Source organism: Pagrus major, chromosome 7 (genome assembly GCF_040436345.1).
Source record: "Pagrus major chromosome 7, Pma_NU_1.0".
Taxonomy (NCBI): domain Eukaryota; kingdom Metazoa; phylum Chordata; class Actinopteri; order Spariformes; family Sparidae; genus Pagrus; species Pagrus major.
In genome coordinates this window covers 6742584-6764726 of record NC_133221.1, presented here as the reverse complement: position 1 = coordinate 6764726, position 22143 = coordinate 6742584, and the positions used below count along the sequence as shown (strand labels likewise).

Genomic DNA, 22143 nt, shown 5'->3' with positions numbered 1-22143 from the left:
AAAACCGTGTAAATAACATATCTTCGTATCAATTTGGGATTAATTCCGGACACCAGGATTACAATGTTTTTTGTTCAGTTGTTTGTTGTTACCCATCTACTTTAGTTGTTCAGTAGAATGATGCAACACTGTTTTGCTGTGAAGCTCCAGAAATGTTTTATAGACTTAAAAAACTTGACCTTATTTTGGTGGTTGAGCAGATAATGACTTACTTTTCATTTTTGGGTGAAGTTATCCTTTAAGGTCATGTTAAATATAAATTCATGAGAGTAACTGCTGAGAACTTATGCAATAAAACAAGGACAACCGTGATGTATATGGTTATTATTTATTGCTACTTTTAAGGATACAAAAATAGCATGAAACAAACTTTTTTTTAAAGGAGGCACAAATTGTAGTAGACGCAAGATGAGACAAATACATGAAAACTGTCAACACTGAAAAATAAAATACGACAGTATTAATAACCTTTTCATGACCAGAGATTTCTTTAAAGATTGTAAAATAATAATAACAAATGCATAGACAAAAAAATATAACCTATTAGGGGGGGGGGGACTTAAAAGTTTTAGGTAATGTATTATAATTCCCTTCAGTTCTCCACTGTAATAAAACATAAAATATGTGATGATAGCTATAACATTGTGTATATTATAAGCACTAGAGACAAGTAAAACACACATAAACAACAAACTGTTTCTATATTAGTCTACTCAAACTTAAATCGTAACACATGGACAATCACACTTTGCATGTATTTACAGAAAAGGGGAAAAAACTATTTCATATAGATTACATTCAAGAAATGTCAAATGCACTTGTGCTGTACTGGCTCAATGAGAAATATCATTAAGAGATTAGTATTGGCTTGACTGATATTACAAAATAAAATCTCACTTTAGATCAAATAAAACCACTGTTGAGATTCAGTCGTATGTTTAACGTCCATTGTTTGCTTCATTTGCAACATTTTTCTCTTAACAATCAAACAAATGGCACTTGGCACTTTTTATATAATCCAATTCAGGCAGTGAAATATCACAATATTACAAAAATACTTTCTTAAACTACTTTCTTTTCAATGAAGCAAACTGTATTAGCACATAAGTTATGCACACTGTATTTTCCCTATTGTGCTTACAGTGCGTATAAAGCATAATGACAGTTATAGGAAATAAAACGTGTGCTCTTTACATCAGCAAGCATGAAGCTTCTGCATAGGCAGGCATTTAGCTCTGAGTATACTGATTGTCGTTATGGACGGACTAAAAAAAACTATACACAAAACAACACACACAACATAAGCTTTGGAATATTTTGTTTTTAGACTGTGGACGCAGCCACAGATTTAATAATCAGCTTTAAGAGCAATACATATAAAACAGACCAATAAATGATTAAACAAAGCAAAAAGACATCCTTTAAAATTTGAGTGTACAAAATCTCTTACTTCTGCTTGCATGAGCCAAACTTCAGATACATTTTTAAATAATTTTAAAATGCAAGACTGACAAGAAAAAATCAAATAGAGCATCATCAGAAATCATTTAAAAATGCAGACCCATGCTATCGCTGTAGCATCACAGGCCCCTGCGAAGCCACTTTGGCATCACCATCACCTGAATATAAGGCAATATATATTTTATTTAGGAATATAAAATGGTACATTATTCACATGACTCAAATATTATATAAAAAAGTAATAACATTGACCCCCTGTTATTGAAAACAGTGCATATTAGGAGGCGTCACAATAGTTCATTTGTATGTGATTAAGGCAGTCGCTTTAGATTAGAAAACTGCGCTTAAAAATGAGATGATCAGCATGTAAAGCTTAGGACGATCTTTTCATTGTAAAACTGCATATGAACAAAACACACAGACATAACACACACTTTGTGCAAGAAGAATTAAACAGAAATATGGCAAGCTGTTTGGCCGAGAGGAATATTTGATATATCGTATTTGGGCTGAATTCTTAACAATTTTCTTCAATTAGAAATTTCACACGTTTGAAAACGGTTGTATGCTACATAACCATCATTCACTCGTGTGGGAGGCAAACAGGTGTGAGTTTATTGCCCAGGCAGTACGGTAAATTCCATACTAGCGACACATTTATCCCTGTTTTTATCATTTCTTTTTTAAGACAAACTTGTATCCGAACTTCGACTAAAAAGGAAAATCAAAACAATAAGGCACATTCCCCTGTAGTTTCTCATCGTGTTGTTGGAAACCTGCTGGGTGTCGACGTTAAGGCTCAAATGAATTGTGTTTATTGCAGGAAAGCATCCAAAGCAAACACAGCAGCTGGGAGCTGATATTTCTGTATCTGCACGGGGAAAGAAAAATGAGGAAGAGACGGTCCGATTGTTGGTGGATGTGCGTCACCTCTTAGGAAGGCTGTGTGTTCGTGTTTGTCTGTCTGTGTGTCTCGGGGGTTGGAGGGGGTTGGGGGGTAGCTGTTGTCATTTCCTGCTCGGGTCCCCTCCTCTATGTCTGCCCTCTGGCCTGAACGCCCGTCAGATCCTTTCTTATGATCTCATTCACTGTAAAGCAAGCAAAGAAAGAGATTTTAGACAGCGATTCACAATAAAATGTAAAAAGAGTGCAAAAAAACAGAACGTTTGTGATTGCTGATTATATTATTATGTGATTATATTCCTGAATTACTGCGAACGGAGAGGAGTTATGGTCCGATTCACATTTCTAAAGCCAGAAAAAGGCTGCATTAATGTCAGGTAACCACTAGAGGTAGAGCTACACAAGAGCCTCTGACAAGTACTTCCTGTTGCTGGGATGATTACAAGTGTGTGTATACACATCAACAGGAGAGGAAGGGGGTTGAAATGGAAACTTTCAGTGTCATGCTTCTAAAAATAGAATCACTATGTGCGAGGGGAAATAACACCTGTGTCATGCATTGAAAATAAAATTAAAATATTGAATATCTGGATTGGTTAATTAATGTTCCTTGCGTCTGCTCACATGCGAGTATTTGAAGCTCTGTTGCGTATGTCCTGATAAGATAACCGCTGACATCCAAGCAGCATGAGGAAGTGAGAGTATCTGCGACTGTGTCAGGCTGTTAACCTTTTGTTTAAACGCTGTCAAAAGTCACACTATCAACAGGTAGTTCTGCAGTAAGCAGGAAGGAATGGCGAGAATGTGTAACATGTCATCTCTCTAGATATGCCACACCGTCTGTGTTGAGCTGTGATGTTTATCTGGGAGCTCGGGGCCTGGAAGCCTACTGTGTGTCTGTCTGTGTACACTGGCACTTGGAGACTTTATAGGCTGGTGCCACTGCTTCCACCGTGCCTCGGGGAACTCATTAGGGCCGATGAGTAATGTAAGTATTTCAAAGTGGGCCAAAAAAGCTCTTTGCCTGTAACCAGGCCATTACCGAGCATATCATGTCTGTGATTTTGTAACCATGGTGATGGGCTGCACACTGAGATTGGGTTTTCAACTAAAGTTAAAAAAATATACATGTTAAAATCTGAGAATCAGCAGTGATGGTTCATTCAGCATAATATTTCAACAAACAATGTGATAATTTGGAGGCTTCAGAAGTGCTTAAAGGATTTTTTTTTTTTTAACCTATGGACAGCCAGGCTAGCCATTTCCCCTGCTTCCGGTCTTTATGCTAAGCTAATCAGCTGCTGGCTGCAGCATCATAAGCAAGAGACAAATGTATGAGTGGTATCGATGTTCTCATCTACTTTAACTCGTATTAGAAGGCTGAAGATGAAGAGGAAGATAGAAGGCTGATAAGTAAAACTATCCCCTTTAACTTAACAGGGGAAACAGCTAGCTTGGCTGAGTGCAAAGGTTAAAAACATCCACTTTCTTATTGATCAAGAAACAAACAAGAATGATGATTTGTCAATTAGGGAGCTTTAAAATTGCTGGTGGGCTAATTATCTAACCTCTGAAGTCAGCTATTTTCCCTCATTTCCAGTCTTTATGCCAAACAAGAATAAGCTAATTGGCTGCTGGCTGTAGCCTCATATTCAATGGACGAGCGTGAGAGTAGTATAGATCTTCTCATCTGCTTTAACTCTTGGCAAGAAGGTTAAAAGGTAAAACTATTACCTGAAAATTAACAGGGGAAACAGCTAGCTCGACTCTGCTTTTGAAGAGTCGGTGAACCTCTGGACAGAGCCAGGCTACATGTAGCCGTTTCCCCCCGGTTCCCGCTTTAATGCTAAACCTAGCTAAGCTAATCAGCTTAACTTTGAGAGTGGTAGCCTATAGACCTTATAATCTTCTTTTATATGTGACAATGAGGTAAATAGCATCTAAAACTATTCCCTTAACTCAACAGAATGAATTAAAGATTAAAAAAGAATATGTAAAGATAATACGATGGTTCACAACTGAAAAAAAACACCAGCTGCACATGATGCCTGCTGCTACTTTGCACAGCCTTATTATAGAGATAGAGGAACTTTATTGAGTTGGCTTGTGTTGGCTCTATTTAGAGCCTTGATTTACATAGTGGCGAGACAAAGGGTGCATCCATTATAGCACATAGAATGAAACTGGAAACCATCTCACCCACACAACAGCACCTCTAAGCAGATGACAGTGTGACGGCCAGAACAGCTCGCCACAGAACTATATAAAAAGGTAGCTGACACAAGGTGATGGCATACACTATTCTTATTGAAGATTAGCAGTCAGGAGGTGTGAATAACAGCAAAGCGATCATCTGAAATGATGAAGCAGCACAAAAAGAGAATCTACTATCCAACAAACCGATCTTTGTCTCTCGTCTGGTCTTTCTGGCTGCCTTTCTTTTTCTGATCGCTTGCAGATGTGTAAAAAGAAACAACCGCTCAACACTGAGCACATTTTATAGCCGGGGCAGCATCTGAGAGCTGCAAAAACTGCAGGAGCAGCCAAACTGGGTGCTCTGCTGTCGTCACAACGTCAGCATCCCTGTTTATTTTAGTCTGTAGTGGAATTCCCTCTGACACCTAATGCCTTAAAGAAACTTTCATCTCCCCAGCAGCGCCACAGGATTTTTTTTCCTGAGCATAAAACAAGCTTAGAGAAGCAGCAGGAGCGCCGCAGTGGGGCAACATACAGTGGGGCTTTACTGAGTCTAATGAAGGGTTGGCATGGACCTGCTATTTGAGGCTGGCCCGGGGAACACTCGGGCCAGTCTGTTCAATAGGTGAGTGTCTGGCTCCTGAGTTCTGCACCAATGAGCTGCACTGTTTACCGACGATGGGTGTAGAGAGAGACACCCTGTACAGTAGCTGACTCAGTCGCTGCACGCTGCCTGCTGAGAGCTGGAATGTGTGTGTTTGTGTGTCTGCAAGTATTTGCATGTTAATACAGAGTATGTGTTTGTGTTGCAGAAGGGTGTACAGTGTGGTCATTGGCTCGCACGTGACTGGAGAGATTTTTAGAGAAGCTGATGAGGGATTGTAATGACAACACAAAGATGAAAACCCAGGGAGAAAAGAGAAAGTACCGCAAGTGGACTGACAGCTAACCACCAGTTTAACCACAGAGCCGGTGTGAGCTCAAACAATCATCACACAACCCGACATGTATAGTGAATTATTACCGTTATTGTTCCCTTTCTCTGTACTGGCATTCAGGAGATCTCTTTCTAGGATGATGAGTGTGGAAGAGGTGGAAGAAATAAGGGATCAATCCAATCATTGTGTCTCTGTGCTTAAACTGTTCAACTGAAGCTACACTGAAGCTTCAAGTTGGACTTCTTAGTACAAAGTCACTATTTGTGCTACTCTCCCTCCACCACAGACCAGAAACACTGTCACTGGATACACATGGAATTTCACATGGGGAATTTTCACAAGGTGAGTCATTTTTGAGGATAAACACTTGATTTGATTAATTCAGACTGCTGAAGTCTCATACAATTACATTTTTTTAGCCATGCCAGCAGTAGTGTTTTGGTTGGTCTGTTGGTTGGTTGGTCCACCACTTTAGTTCAGACTGAAATATCTCAACAATTGATAGCCATGAATTGATGGAGTTCTCTATCCTGATTGGGTAAAATGTCATTTCTCTTTTACTGCATGAGCGGGCAGAGGAGAGACATGGGTTGCTGCCCAAACACTTACAGCAGCTTTAACTAATGGCATTCTCAAGCCTTGGCTGTAATGTCTGTCTGGTGCTAATTAGCTAATGTTAACACACTAAATTAAGGTGGTAAACAGCGTGAACACTGTGCCCTCTTAGCATAAGCATTGTTAGCATCTACTTCAAAGCACAGCTGTGCCAAAGTGCAGCCTGAAAGAGACGCCGGTACGGCTGCAGACTCTCGTTGTATAAAACAAGGACTGTGTGCACTTTGAGCCTATTATTGTGCAGTGTAGTTGCATTTGGAGGAGATGTTTTCACTTTATGGTGTGAAGGAACAATTACAGTGTCTGATTAATGTCATGAATATGTGTTAAGACAATAATTCCAAACCAGGGGTACTTTAGGTGCTTTTGCAATTAAAAGTGTGTGAAAAAGTGGTTAGCCAACGAGCAGAAGAGATGAAATCGTTAAAGTGATGGATAAATGGTTGGCATGTCCAATTTCTGCTTTGACAGGCTGCCAAATGTGCTCATCACTACACTTTTATCAGCGTCTGGAAACAGCTGAGTTGTGTATTTGATCAAGCCCTTCAAATGGATGCAAGTGAGCTGAGACTAATGCGTGTCCAGCAGGCTGTTGCTGTGTGCTTTATCTCTCCTGCCCTGATCTCTACCTGCTGGAACAATTTCACCTGCTCCACTGCCTCTGGGCTTTATTCCACACCCACTAAATCTGTCACTCTCGGCCTTTGTAGGCTATGCCATCAGCTCTTCTACTGTTTTCACAAACCATGTGGCACGCAGTCAGCTATGCCAATTATTCCTGACACAACATGTTATCCTTTTTCACTTAGGTAAATAATTACAAATATCAATCAGCAGCCATTGTTTGAGCACCTACCGGAGGTGTGAGAACTTGGAGATACAAGCCCCCTGCGTAGGAGGGATTATGAGCCAAGTTTTGGTAAAAAATGAAAATACCTGACATTCATTTCAACACTCTTCATAAAGTTGACACAGTTCAGGCACCTCGGAGATGTGGCAGTTATCGACCACAAGACTGTGACGATACCAGGATGTGGCTTCACCCTTTCTCCAAAAATGACTACAAGCTGAAACAGATCTCGATGAGTAATGTTGACAATCACACTTTGGTGAAAATGCGCTTGATAGTCCCAACTTAAATGATTGTTTTGTGGTCAGGCCTAAACTTCAACACCTTTGCAGACAAACACAGGGGGACTTTTTTTGACCACGCTTATCTTCTCACCCATTGTGCAGAAAAATATTTTGAATATCGGGAAGTCCCCCATTTTTTCCTCTTTAAACGATGTGAGTAGGTGTGATTATCACCTGTGGGAGTGATAAGCAAGGGGCACATGGACCAAATGCATGATAAATAAGGTTATATCTTTATTAAATTGTGGTTTTAAAATAAAAAAGCAGTTCTCGGGACAAAAGACGGCAATTAAAAAGAGGTAGTCGCTAATTCTGCGATTAGTTTTTATGAGATTTCCAGGATAAAGTTAATTGAAGCTATTTGCATAAAAACTCAAATTAAACAAAGATGCAGAGGCACACCTTTGGAAGCTGACTGGCCATCATCCCCTTTATGTAGAAGGGAGGATCAAACAGGAGGCTCAGTTTGACTGCTCCTCTGACTCCTTGTTAATTCACCGGCTCACAGCCCTGTTGCTGTTTACTGCGGAGGGAAACCCTGCAAGCTCCATCCAAAAAACACAAATTCCATTGCTGGCCCTTTTTTCTTCGTTTCATTTTTTCCATTGAAAAACACACACACAACCCCTTCCCTTTTCCTGCGAACTACCCTCCGCCCTCCTGCTATCTTACAGGGATCAGGCTGGATTTCTGGAGAGGAGCAGCTGCAAATAAGAATTTCTTGTGCCAGATTGGCAGAATCCCGCGGACGGAAAAAAAACTAATCCTCTGGTGGGTTCCCCCACAGAATCGGGGGGTGTAAGGCCAAGGAGAAGCCCCGGCCAACTATAACAAACAAAGAGGCTTTCCCCAGCTCTCCCAGGCAGCCCGTTCCACTGTTTGACAATGGTTGCCATGGAAGTTGTTTTTCACTTCATAACAGTGTCAACATGTCCAGGCGGTCAGGAGAGTGACACTTTTTTCGCCCTCCCTCGCTGCCTTTAATGCGAGAGGGAGAGAGAAAAAAAGCTCATTTCCTGACGTGCGGCGGTGCCAGACGTACCCCTGCGACCGGCAGAATGTGTTGATGACAGCCTCAAAACGCCTTTAAACCTCACCTGACTGACACCGACTCAAGAACAGAAAAACACTGGATGAACACTGTAAGACATAATATAGTTTGAATAACCTTTAACTCCAAATTGAGGATGCGGTTCACGCTCGTGCCTGCTGCTGGATGTGGCCTGACATTAATTCTGTAGGAGGGTAATAGGGTTGACAAGCATAAGTATAAACATATGACTCATAATCCCTGTTATTTCCACCTTGAGTGGAACATAACTACACCTCCTGGCGACGATTGTTTTAACAGTGTGAGCTTGCCCTTGTTGGCTTTGTTCAGAGGGATACTATAGCACATACATCAAACTGGGGTGTGTGCAAAGGAGATGGAGCAGATACAGTAAATATCCATGAATTGTTCTGAGGAAAATTCATATCTGTGTTGGTGTTTCTTATCATCCATCTCTTTCAAGAAAGGGATTTTCACATATTCGTCACTTCTCTTCCTGCTTTCTTTCACCTCAGCAGACGTGATAAAATCAACGCCTGCAGCCAACGAATGTTTTCATAAGTGATAAGTCTGCCAATTATTTTCACAATTCACTGACTATCCGTTTAATCTATAACATGTGAAAAATGTTCATCACAATGCTTCAAATTGCTTATTTTTTCCAACCTAAACTCAAAAAACTTTTTATTTATCGGCTGAATGACAAATAACACATTAAATCCTCACATTTAAGAAGCTGCAACCAGAAATTGTTTGACTTTTTTTCTTGAAAATAAAAAAAGTTACTTATATTTGCAGGTCTAATAAAAACAAACACTTTGAATGACACAACAAACAATCCCACTCACTCAGAGTATAAAAGCATTAACTTACACTCACCATCATCTAGGTAGGCCTGGTCCAAGTTCTCCTCCTTGACCGTCACCCTCCTCTGTCCATCTCCTGGAGCCTCCATCTGCCCTGTGCCAGGCGGAGCCCGGCCTTTCTGCTGCCCCTTCTGCGCATACGGCTGCTGCTGGATCACGGTGGGATAGTGCTGAGGGTGTGTCACTGCTGCCTGAGCCTGTGGGGGTGTGGGCGAGTGGGCGGCAGCGGCTGCCTGTGGAGAGTAGCCATCGCAGTAGATGATCTGCTGGTTGTCAGGCTGCGGAGGGGCAGTGAGGGCTTGAGGGTCTCCCGCTCGAAGCAGGTGGTTGGTAGGGGAGAACTGGATGATGGAAGGGTGCTGGCCTGCACCGATGGGACCTAGAGACTGAGCCGGGGAGCCGGTGTGGACCAGGACTGACCGGTGGGGGTCGGGCATCATCCCTCCAGTCTGCTGATAAAGGCCGGGGCTGCCGCTCAGATTCTTGCCCCCGCGGGAGTACACGATGGCCGGGCTCTGCTGCTGGAAACGCGCGTCTTGGTTTGGAAGGCTGGAGCTGAGACGCTGGCAGGAGGCCATGCCGGAGACCAGGCCGTTGTCTGGATGGAGGATGCCGCGTTGGTTATGGTAGTAGGAATGAGGGGACAAGCCCAAGATCTGGGGCATGGCAAAACCCATGTGGTCTGCTTCATACTCATCTATAGGCTCTGTCTTAATGGATGGAGCTGTGAGAAGAGGAAGTCAAAGAGATGGCTGTGAATATCTGAGAGGTACTGACAGGCAGTAGTACGTACTTTGAAGGGAAAGTTCGCCCCCAAACCGCAAATCATGTTTTTCCTCTTACTTGTAGTGCTATTTATCCATCTAGAGTTTTTTGGTGTGAGTTGCCGAGTTTTGGAGATGTCTGTCTTCTCTCCAATATAATAGGACTAGACTGCACTCAGCTCCTGGTGCTCAAAAGCGCAAAAAAATACATCTGAAAAACTCAACAGTGTTTATGTTTCAATCCCGCGCAGTCACGAGCACGAGCATCGAGCTGGTCACAACAAGGTCTGTGGATTATCTTGTGTAACCGGATGGTGATTTCTGGAAAGAGCCATTGCTGTTGAGTTTTTTTTTTAATTTGATTTTAAGGTGAGCTGTCCCTTTAAGAATAATTTTCTACTAAGATTTTCCACCACAGTCACAGGGCTCCACAGTGTGTCTATTTTGGTTGCAAATGCATCCAACAAATGTGACTTAACATGTTCAGTGGTCAAACCAGTGCGCCTGAGATTTAGAGGTTTATTTTGTAAACAGTTGATATTAGTGCAGTTTCTTGTTGCATGTGATTTAAATGAAGAAAAACTTCCTGGAGCCCTGGATATCATGTATAACTGTCGTCTGATCACTTTACAGACAAATACAATAGTATGACGTACTTCAAAGAGGCCGAGCAGCATTCTTACCTGCCAGCGGTGTGAAGGTGAAATGTTGAGGCTGGCTGCGCTTCCTCTTGCCGTTGATGACGTAGAAGTTGACTTTGACAGGATGGCACACGGACGTTTCTCTGTAGGACGGCACCTCCACGAACAGCATGCTCTACAAGACGGAGAGAGTTTTTCTTTGAACTGAGCTACTGCATCACGACGGACGACATGTTTGGTGTGATTTACGAGGATTAAAACAAGTATTTAGGAACATATGTCTAATACGTACTGGTTGGCTCTTATCTTTGTCCACCGTTGCTTCCATTTCCCAGATTTGCTGCCCATCTAGAAAGAAGCAAAGAGTGAAAGTGAAAACTTAATCTTAAACAATTTGGTGATTAACTGCGTAGTAAAGAAAGTACAGCTGATTGGTTCAAGATGTAGCAGACTGTGGGATAATTCTGCAAAGCCTTTAGCCTTTAAATTAGGAAAAACTGAACCCTGGAAATCACTTTATTCTGAGTTCTTTGTGTTTTCAAAGCATTTCATTTCACTACCTGCAACACGGTTATATACTGTAGATTTGTAGCCACCATGGTGTCTCTCTGGCAACATGACTTCTGTTTGATTTAAAATACATGTGCACAGAGAAAACCTACTTAAGCAGATAGTATCACTTTTAAAACCACTTCCTCCTCCCCCTCCACCCCCAGGGACACCTCCAGGTAGAGATGATTATGTGTAGGCTTTTACCCCGAAATACTCCATAAATGAGAGAGACGAGGCTGTGAAAGACACCTGTCTGCTTGAATGCTGACGGAAACACAACATTAGCAGAGATGTGATGAGAACTGAGCATTTGCACCGTTCCACGTCTACAACGTTATGATTTATGTCATGTTACATCACACATCATCAGATTACATCCGAGCTGCCAGTTAGATGGAAAAGCAGAAAACCAACTGGGCTTGTTAATGTAAACTCCACATGCCCTAACACATGATCCGACATGTGCTGCAGTGAGTTGTTTGAATGTTACTGTAGGTGGGAAACCCTCTGTCAAATTACAAACACATGGCTGAAATGAGTCAGCAGGAGGAAGGGGGATTCCACACATCTCGCCAACTTTTCTTCTGTTTTTTCTCTAAACTTTATTTTTATGATCAGCTCTCTCCACGTCTCCTACAAAAACGTGATGACTGCTGCTTTCTTGGCCTTTGTGTTTGTTTGCGTTCTGTTGCAACTCTCAGGGATACCCCGACTCTTGTTCTCCCCTCTGGAGATAATTGTGTGCGGGGGTGGAAAGGAGGAGGAGGGGGAGAGAGCTGGAGAGAAAGCCTGAGCAGGCTTGACTTGGCCGGGGAAGCTTTCCTAGCCTCTGCAACAACCCTCCCTGTCCGAGCACAAGAGCCAGGGGAGCTCCAGCCAGAGGCAGCTGTCTCGCATTCAGAGGGATTTCACAGCTGCACTGGTCCAGAACTTTGTGTCATACAGAAACTCTCCAAAACAATGGCAATCCCTCTTGGTAAGATTTCTTTTTCCGTCTGTGTCTTACTATCCATTACTGTGCTGTGTCGTAACACAGCGGCAGGGAACCCCGGAGAAGCAAAAAAAAAAAAAAAAGGAAAGCAGCTGGGGCACGCCGGTCCAAGTATTAGTTGAGGTAGCCTGTGGAGTGCCTGCTTTTAAAAAGCCCTGCACTCAGCCGTGGAGTCAGTGAGTCATTATATCAGGCAAACACAAGTATTTTAACATAACTGTCCTCCACATAGACCCTTAAAGCAGCAGCTAGAGGTAAACCTTCTCAGGACTTACATCTGGTGATAAAGTGATGAGTCATGACAAAATAACTATTTTCACTTCTACATTTCAAGAGAAGAATGGAAAAAACTGAAATGACATCAATTACTTCTACTAATGTTACATAATAAAAGGGAAGAACTGGATTACACAACAATGAAGAGATATAAAAATAACCCCTTTCATTCAATCCAGATGCATTTAAAGGTCGACTCCACCAGTTTTACACGAGTGTGTGTTTACAGGTCTTGGGAAGTACTACTGTATATATGAAAAAAGTAGCATAAAGCTTTTTTTGGCTCCAGAGGAAGCTGCATGTAATCTGATAACTTGCCTACAGTGATGTTACTCAGAGACAAATTTGAATTGTGGGTAATGTGGGCGTCAGGTTATGAAAAGCAGTCCACCGGTCTAGCATCGCACCCCTGTGACACTGCCGGACTCGTGATGGAAAGTTTATGAACAAATGATCAAAAATAATGCCTTTTTTATTCAACCTGGAGTCTACATTACCCACAATGCCACTTTGCCACTGACTGACATCACTGGAGGCAATTTATCAGATTACATGCAGCTTCCTCTGGAGCCACAAAAGCCGTTATGCTACTTTTTCCATTTGTGCAGTGGGTTCTCGTCAAGATCTGTAAACACATTTAAGTTGACACCTCTAAGTGTCAACCAGGCCCATGGCAATCGCACATGAAACAAGCTTTCGTGTGAAACGCAGAACTACTAATCACACAACAAAAGGCCAATCTGAGTCATGATAAGACATCATGGAAGTCAGTGAGGAAGAGAAAGGGCAAAAGGAAGTGAAGCTGCGGCGTTATCATGTGGATCATGCAAATAACTCATGTGGCTCCATCTACACAACGATGGTGGTAAAAGTGCGAATGCTGCAAAGTTGTTATACAGACACGGTTGCTAATGGGTCATGAGGTGACACTCCATTGTGTAATAGCAGAACTAACATGTAGAGACAATAAAGGTTTCATAGATTCAGTTATAGCTTTGTTTTCCGGGCAGTGTACATGTGTCTTTATGGTTCACCTGAATGTTGCCAATTAAAAAACCTGGCGTTTTAAAAATAGAAAATGACTCCGATCCTACAAGATGTGATTGGATGCCACTCACTCACCCTGGTTTTTCTCCATGAAAATGACCTTGGAATCGGAGCTGAAGTTCTGCCCAGTCAGGATCATCTGCTGGCCTCCCAGAACAGAGCAGCTGTCCATGTCCTGCTTCTCCACCATGGGAAGCTCGTGTGCTGATCGCTGGGCTGCCGGGACACATAGAGGGTCGGTGCGTTACACTCACAGTCGCACGCACACAAGATGTTGCTGCTTGTCCACAAATCCCTCCACAGTTCTGGGGCTAAATACATCTACATATACATATTGTGTCCATGAGGATATCTTGGACCAACCGGCTGTTTGTCCCAAGAGAAACCTGAAATACCCTCCGAATTGATTTTTAGACAAGCCCAGACTCTGAGCACTTCGGAGCTGAAGTGAAAAAGGTTCCTATTTTACACTGCAGACTCTACTCTGATGGCTAAAAGCTAATCTACTTAGCTGGGTTTTCAAATACTCTTCATTTAATTGTTTTAATTGAATTAAATTGTGCATCTACCTGCACTACTTCACTTGAAAATTGTGTCTCTTGTATCACTTGCCTGTAATTTTGCACATTTTAAATTGTACATTTTTTACCTTTGACATCAACTCAATGATGCGTATAACCTGCAGTGAAAAACAAGTACAGTCACACTTCATTTGAAAGCTTTGTATTGATTTCCCACAAGTGAAAAACTACCAGTTACCAAGAAGTGACAGAGTTTTACAATAAGGATTTGATGTTGAGTCATCCGAGGATAACAACCCTAACTTTCAGTTACAATAAGCATGAAGCATGAATCTGTGAAATCACAACTTAATAGAGGTACCAAGAGAAGCTGCATGTACAGTGAGGTACTGTACAGGAAGGAAGAAAATAAGAGGAATAACAGTCTGATGCAATCTGTTAAGTCAGATTGCAATAAATCTTACACTGTATGTGAGGCTTAAAATATTTGTCGGAGAGACATTGCTGTGCTGTCAAACATTGCCTGTCTCACAGGACTCGATGTTAAATTCTAGCTGAGATCCCAAAGTGTCCAATATGTTATTATGTGACATGTGCGTTAAATCAGAGTGTCCACACATCACATAGATACAAGGGAGGGTTGGAACAAGCTGATACTGAATATAAACAACACTGGAAAAGAGGAAAACTGTATTTCAATCGATGAATATCATTCAGCCTTGTAGACACACTGGACACTGATAATCATAATATGTGTTAAGTGTTACTCTATAGTCACTGAGGCGAGCTGAGGTGTCAACAAACAATCTCCCGGGCAGGTTTGTTCGCCCTAGATCACCGCGAGAGGAGAAAACAAAGCGGACGACACCAGCGTGGGCCCTGCCTCCTACGCGGACGCTGTCTGCTCATCAACGGGCCTGACAGATGTACTGCAGGCGTCACTGTGAGCAGCTTCACGCCTGATTGGTTTTCACTGACGGCAACTTTACTGAGGTTCATCCCCGACAGACAGGTACTAACTATTGTTCTGCCCTTTCTCTGATCGGAAAGCAGATGTGAAACGACAGTTGTAAAATTATCTTCTGCGTCATGAATTTTTTACAATGACAGGAGCAGATTGCATGCAGGCGGTGTCAGGCTGATATGATGAATGTTACGTTTTGATCAGGGTGTTGGTCGAAGCTGTATAAAGGGCCTTCTTGTTTGAGTTTTGATTACACCAGGTGCTTTAATAACACTGTGTACACATGCACTGATGTACCCAAACACAGACTTTACTACTGCGCACACACAAACAGGTACACAGACACTGTAACAGGCAGCGCCTGCCCACTGGATGGAAGCCCTGGATGCATAAAGACATCTTTGTACGCAGGACTCAGGACTATCAGCCCTGTGCTCCAACTCATTTGAATGCAGGTTCCTCTTTTTTATGATGTTTATTTTGTGTTAAGTTTTGTTACCTGATGAAAACATCAGCAGGAAGCAGCATAAGCCAAAACCATCAAAATATATATTTTTTAGAGATGAGTTAAAATAGCATAAAAAGCATCAAATACTGTGTGTGTTTTATGTGCAGCTGCTTACAGCACTCGATGGGATGCGAGGCCACTTGGAGAGAGACGTACTGTCCTCCAGGCTGAGGTATGTGCACGCGAAACACAAGACGAACGCGGGTGTTTTTTCCGACCGACGTCCGTCTCGCCCTTCCTCAGCTCGATGTCGGCGTTCCTGAGCTTCAGGATCCCGGCACAGTCGATTCTGTGGGAACATGTGAGCAAAGTTGACAAAAGAAAATTTATATTAAAAAAGGTGCTATATGTAAGAATTGTCCGTACGCCAAACAAATAGGGGGCAGTATATCACCAGAGTGACCACTAACTGCTTCCAACTGTAGCTGCCATTAGCTAGTTATCTCAGTTAGCTGTAATTTTGAGGAAATCGGTTTACTCGGATGTTACAGTGTGTTATTTCTTCATATTCTGTTGATAATTTTAGGTCATTTTTAAATAAAATTCTTACATAATGCACCTTTAAAAGAAGAGCTGTGGGAAGACGTTAAATCGTTCAGAAATCAAATGCACTTCATCACATTCTCACATTGCTTTCATGTTGTTCTTTGGCTCCAGGGGGATCTCGAGCACTTTGGTGCCGTGGATGACCTTCTCGTAGCTGGTGGTCGTGACCGTCTTGCCGGTGATGCGGTGGACTTGATAAAAGGCGTGGGGCTTGAGGATGCGCTCGTCGGCCGTACCGATGAAGATCTGCAGACCGAGCGGCTCCTTGCCTCTGTAGCCATGTAGCTGCCGGAGATGAAACAGTTTGTGTGACTTTAAATGAGTTGTTACAGTTGCAAGGGTTAGTCAATTGATCGATGAGTTGGATAGAAAGAAAATCAAATGCCAACTGACTAATTATCTATTAATCGTTTCAGTCATTTGCTGGTTCCAGTTTCTTAAATGTGAGGATGTGCTGCTTTTCTTTGTCATATATGATAGTAAATGAAAAATCTTTGGGTTTTGGATGAGGGGTTCACCATTTTCATTGTCGATTAATCTTTAATTAATTAGTTGTTTGGTCAATAAAATGGTGAGAAAATGTCAATCAGTGTTTACCAAAGCTTGAAATGACATCCTCAAATGTCTTGTTTTGTCCACATCCAAAAGATATACACTTTACTGTCATAGAGGAGTAAAGAAACCAGAAAATATGCACATTCAAGAGTATTTTGCTTAAAAATTAGTCAAAGGATTGATTGATTATCAAAATAGACACAAGAAGCAGTTTGAAGATGTGACTTTGTGCTCTATGATGAGCATTGTTCACAATTTTTGGACCTTTAAAAGACTAATCAGTTAATCATGAGAATAACTGGTGGTTTAATCAAGAGTGAAAACAATGGCTGGTGTGTTCCCCCAATAGCTTCTGGTTCTAACTCTGCCTTTCCAGATGTTGTTTCCCTTGAAGCGGGCTAATCAGTGTCAGACCCACGTGTAAAAGCACGAGTCTACTTTCTGCAGCCTTCAACACAAACCGGCAGAGAGCTCACAGCCTACGTGCTAGAACAGGGGTCCTGTCTTTAACTGAGGGAACTGAAACCGTCATAAACACCCAGACAGACTATTTTAATATCCTGCTGCCAAAATATAAAAGTATCAGATAGGTGACGCTGTGAACTGGAGACAGAGAGGCAGAGATAGAGAGGGCGATGTTACTCTTAACCTGAGTGCCTCCTGAGGAAACCTGCAAAAACCACAAAGCATCAACTTGCATCTAAATGCTGTTTTAGTGCAAACAAGTGTTGTGCATAACCTTTGTCACAGAATTTAACCATGAGCTTGTTGCAGAATGACAGAACGAACACCGCAGGCGCCATGGCACCTTTTTTGAGTCACTTTCTTTTCTCACTACTGAAAACGCCACACCAGCAGGTCTGCCTGCCAGCAAAACAAGGCTGTTATAGTAAAATAAAACTAGATACTGAAACTTTTTTAGAAACGAGCATTTTAGTTAAAGAGGTCATATTATGCTTTGGGGGGTTTTGCCTTTCCTTTATTGAGTTGTGTAGCATTTTTTGTGTATGTAAAAGTTCTGCAAAGTGCTGCACTGCCTGAAACGCCTGGCTTGGAGTCCAGCCTTTACTTCCATTTACTTCCCATGTTCATCACTATGTAACAGGTGTTATATACATATATATTTTTATATATTTATCACAAAGTATATTCACTCCAGTCAGTCAGCAGACATATAGTTGCTACTGCTGTAGCGGCGTTTTTTTAGATCACACTACCTTGCTCGGCATGACCCACCCTACTCTGCCTCTGATTGGCTGCATCCTGCACGTTAGGTAATGCACATATGCAATTCTCAACAAAGATTGAACAGAGGCAAGATGTCTCACTCTGTAGCTAAAACAGAGCGTTCAAGACACATTGTGAAAAGGGGTGCTGCAGCAATGCACCATGTGAGAAAAATAATGTGTTTTTTGAAAACTAAAGTATGTAAACCTATTCTACTAGGACCCCCAAATAAAAGCACAAACCTGGAAATTAGCATAATATGACCTCTTTAAATTTATTTTAAGCGTTATTTCCTTTTAAAAGTTAAATAGCACTATATTCCAGCAGTAATCACCAAGTGTTTGGTCGGTAACCCATGTCTCTTCTTCCCCTAGCAAAAGAGAAAATACATTTTCTGGTATCCCTGCCCATTTTATCCAATCAGGGAGCAGGATCCTCCTGTTCTGGTACCTACACCTGCAATGGCAGAACAGGGAAAGCTACCAATTCCAGCGCTCCCGGTGACGCCTTTTACTACCAAAGAGGCCAAGCAAAGACAAATGCTCAAGAAAAGGAATGATGCATGGATCCTGATGAAGAAATCAGGCGTATTTAGGTTTCTGGTATCTATGAGTGAGAACAAAAAGGGACTGTTGGGCCTTGGCGGAGGTATGTGCTCTACTGAGTGCCACTCTAGCTGAGACTGGGATGTCTTCATCACAGTGTTGTGTTTGTATTGTGATACCTATTCTGAACTTCTTATATCTTGTCCCTGAAAGAATACCCCATATTATAATAAAAAACTTAAACTAAACACTTTTAACACTCTGAAATATTAAGTGAAACTAAAATGCTTTGAAAACAAATATGAAAATAAAAGTAATAATAGAACACAAAACTGTAATAACTGCTGAGAAATACTGAGTTCATTTAAAATCGGCTGAAAAAGAGCTGCAGGTGATATTATTCCTTCTGTGTTTGACTCTCTCTTTTCACGGTGGGCAGAAAAACTCTGTACAACACGCTGGATGTAACTGACAGACTGCTGAGTGTGAGCAGAAACTATGGCAACATGAATGAGCACGCTGGCTCCATATCGAGGTAGCTGACACACACACAGGCAGAGTGAAACAGAGGAAGCTGACTGCAAACACTCAACAGGCCATGTGAGCAGTCGGCCGGTTGTCATGGCAGTGGCAGGAGCAGTGAGTCATGACAGAGAGCAGTGTAGGAAAAGTGGGAAGGAGAGAGGAAGAAGGAAAAACAGAGAGCGAAGGAGGAGACGAGGGAGGGAAAGACGAGGTGAAGGAGTGCAGCCGTGGCTACCCAGGCCTGACCATCTGATTGGCCTGGCAAACCAGGCAGAACTGACCTCAGGGTGAGGCCTTTGGAGACGGGCAGAAAATGGAAAAGATGCGAGGGAAGCTTTATTTCCATCAAGTCCTTACTATCACCAACAAAAACAGCAAGAACAACACAAAGGAGGCGAAGCTGAACCTATTCTTGGACGCTACAACCAGCTGTAACTGTGTCACGGCTAATTTCAGCGCGCCGTGTTTCAACTCCACGCTGTGACTGTCAGACGGATAACAGCAAACTTTCTTGCTGTTCTGCAATCATCTTAACCACAAGCACTATTAAGAGGTTGTTGGTTTTTTTTACACGTGTCTAGAGAGTATTTCAACACTCGAAGCCAGCTTCCTAATACGAGACCCACACAGTCAACAAACCAGTGTGTAAGAGGAAGTCGGGGACGGCATGAACACAGATCTGTTTGTGTGGTTAAAACCATGGGGGAGAGGGCGCACAACAGCAGACTATATTAAGCTGGAAGGCAGAGAAAAAAATCAGAGAGCCTGTGTTGCTCACTGACCTGAACTCAGTTCTGAGGGCTGTCATGAGGCTGCTGGGTGGTTACAGTGTGTCATATGTCTGGGGTTAGGGCAGGCTTTATGATTAGTTTCAGAAAGTGAGAAAAGGGAAAGGTGCGATGAGAGTGGCCAGAGTAAGAGTCATTTTCATAAAGCTTGCCCGCGGCTGTAACGCCACCACCGAGTGCATAATGAGTAGGAAATACCATTACACGCAAGCCCTCCCATCAGGACCGCCCCGAGGCTCCCGAACTGGACGGCTAATTGAATGAACAAACCTGACAACATGCCTTCAAACGGGCATCAAGCAGTGTTAAATTCATCATTTGGCATTTTATTGGCTGCTCCTAATGATGTGCTGGTGCACCTAAATTAAAAAAGTTAGGTGCATGAGTGCAACCAGTGTGATAAGTCTGTCTGGAGCCCTGTGTGTAATCATCAATATATTGCCCAGCCCTACATATTTAAGTGATATCAAACTTTGTTCATTCATTCTTGGCCGTACCTGCACAACAGGATGTCCTCCTGTGGGCGCTTTGACTGCACCTCTGCTCCCCTCCGTCTCATAGTGAGCCCTGTGATGTGGTTTGGGCTGCACGTCAATGTGGAGCTCGTACTGGTCTGTGCGAGTGGGGATCGGCCATTCCAGAGGAGGGAGAGAGGCCACAGGGATGCTACAGCACAGGAAGGAAACAGGGAAGGATATAAATGTTGGGACTCATTTCATTCATGCTGTTTGAAGATGTATATTTATCTTGTGTGGCATGTGTGTTAGCCATAAGCAGTAAGTCTTATGGCTAATTTACCTGCAGATGCTGGAAACCAGAGGCTTGGACCAGATCGGGGGGATAACAAAGAAAGGCTCTGCAGCAGGTTTGGTTTTTATGTCCTGCTCGCAGGACACCAAGTAGTTTCCTTCTACGTGGTTTTCTGGGTACAGAGTGTAAACCTGGTTGGTCGTCTTGACTATTTTAGTGGGCACCAGGCCTGGCTGACCAGAGCCAAACCCATTCATGGCATCAGCAAGGCTGCTGTGTGTATAGTGGGCACCTATGTTGTGATCCTCATGGCCGCCGTGAGGGGAGGGACTGCGGGAGCGGTGCCCAGGGACTAAGCCTGGATTCCTGTACATGTCGTAGGTGCGTTTGCCCTGTGGGGAGGTGGAGCGGGAACCAGGTCTGGGGGAGGGCGAGCGGGGTCCCAGGCAGCCGTCCTCAGCTAGGCTGGTGCCAGGAGAGGTGCCCGGTGAGGTGCGAGGGGAGCCAGTGTGGATGTTCTGTAATCTGGGGCAGAGGTCTCCGGGGTTCTGGCCGTTGCTGGGGGACACACAGGGAGATGCCCAGGGGGAGTAACTCTCCGAGTGCCAGCTGGTGGAGGAGTTGCTGCTGGCGGGGCTCAGGCACTGGGGCTCACGGTAGGCGAGGCTGTCATGGCCGGGCACAGTGAGGGTGGGTCTGGGGCTAATGTTCAGGTGGTGGTTCTGCAGGGAGTCTCGAACATGGTTGTAGTGCTCACGGGAGGGGGTGATTTCGATCCTCGGGCTCAGGGCCAGGCCTGCAGGTCGGGTACTGTCCAGGTAGTTTCTGGCCTCCTGGTTCTCATATCCTGCGAGAACCTCAGTGTTGTGTTCACCGTAGGACGGGCTGCAGGACTTGATGCCGTACGGGGAGGCCTCTTCGAGAGGGAAAGCCTGCTCAGACTCTGGGCTGAGGACTTTGTGGGATGCAAGGTTGGGGTCATCTGCAGGAGAGGTAGGATGAAACATCAGCACAAACACACAGTAGACAAGTGTTGCTACAGCTACAGAGATATTCCCAACACAGAAACATTTCTCAATCAATCATGTGCACCTTTCTAAGTGACGGATCACTTCACCTGCAGAAGGAGATGTTGTTTTTTAGTTAGATACAACATTAACTTGACTTTTGAATCAAACACACATCTGCCGGCTGAATAAACTTCATGGTGAGCTTTTCTCTCACATGTTTTTTTACATGTCGCAACCCTCATCAAGAAGCCTGTCAGATTTACTTCCTCATTTCCCCTTTTTCATTCAGACCAGTAAAACTTGCAGACCAATTATTAACTTTCAGCCAACAAAGAACCAAAAGAGGGAGAGGAGTCGACTCAGGCTGCCAAACAAACAAAAAAAGAGCATCGGACCAACCTTGATCTCCCCCCGCAAAGTCGCTGCAAGGTGGCTCGTATTCAAACAAGTACTCAAACTCCAAATCGTCATCGGGGCAGTTGATTTGAGTGAGCTCTTCCTCCAAATCTTTCTCGTCGTAAAAAGAGGTCATCTGTCTAAAAATTAGTTCCCAACGACTCCTCCGAGTTCAGGGCGAAGCGACGGGGACGCGGCGGACGTGTTGCGGCGCTGGCTGAGCGTGGATTTTGGGGGGGGAGAACCTGATCGAGTGTCAACTGATGCATCGGTGAGCTGCAGAGAGGTGAAGCGCACAAGTTTCCTGTTTGAGCTCCCCGCAGTTATTTTTAAGATGAAGGCGGGACTGTTTTTTTCGCACTGAATGCAGAAT

General features: G+C 43.3%; 1 protein-coding gene across 1 annotated transcript; it reads right to left on the bottom strand.

The window, feature by feature from the left end:
* Nucleotides 1-311: 311 nt before the first annotated feature.
* Nucleotides 312-22060, bottom strand: nfatc2a (nuclear factor of activated T cells 2a). Its single transcript, XM_073471157.1, is given in 11 exon segments — nucleotides 312-2549; nucleotides 9178-9888; nucleotides 10612-10744; nucleotides 10862-10917; nucleotides 13511-13651; nucleotides 15544-15640; nucleotides 15642-15717; nucleotides 16057-16259; nucleotides 20112-20280; nucleotides 20413-21346; nucleotides 21774-22060. Coding segments are annotated over 11 exon segments (2709 nt in total). The 5' UTR covers nucleotides 21907-22060; the 3' UTR covers nucleotides 312-2493.
* Between the last annotated feature and the right edge of the window lie 83 nt (nucleotides 22061-22143).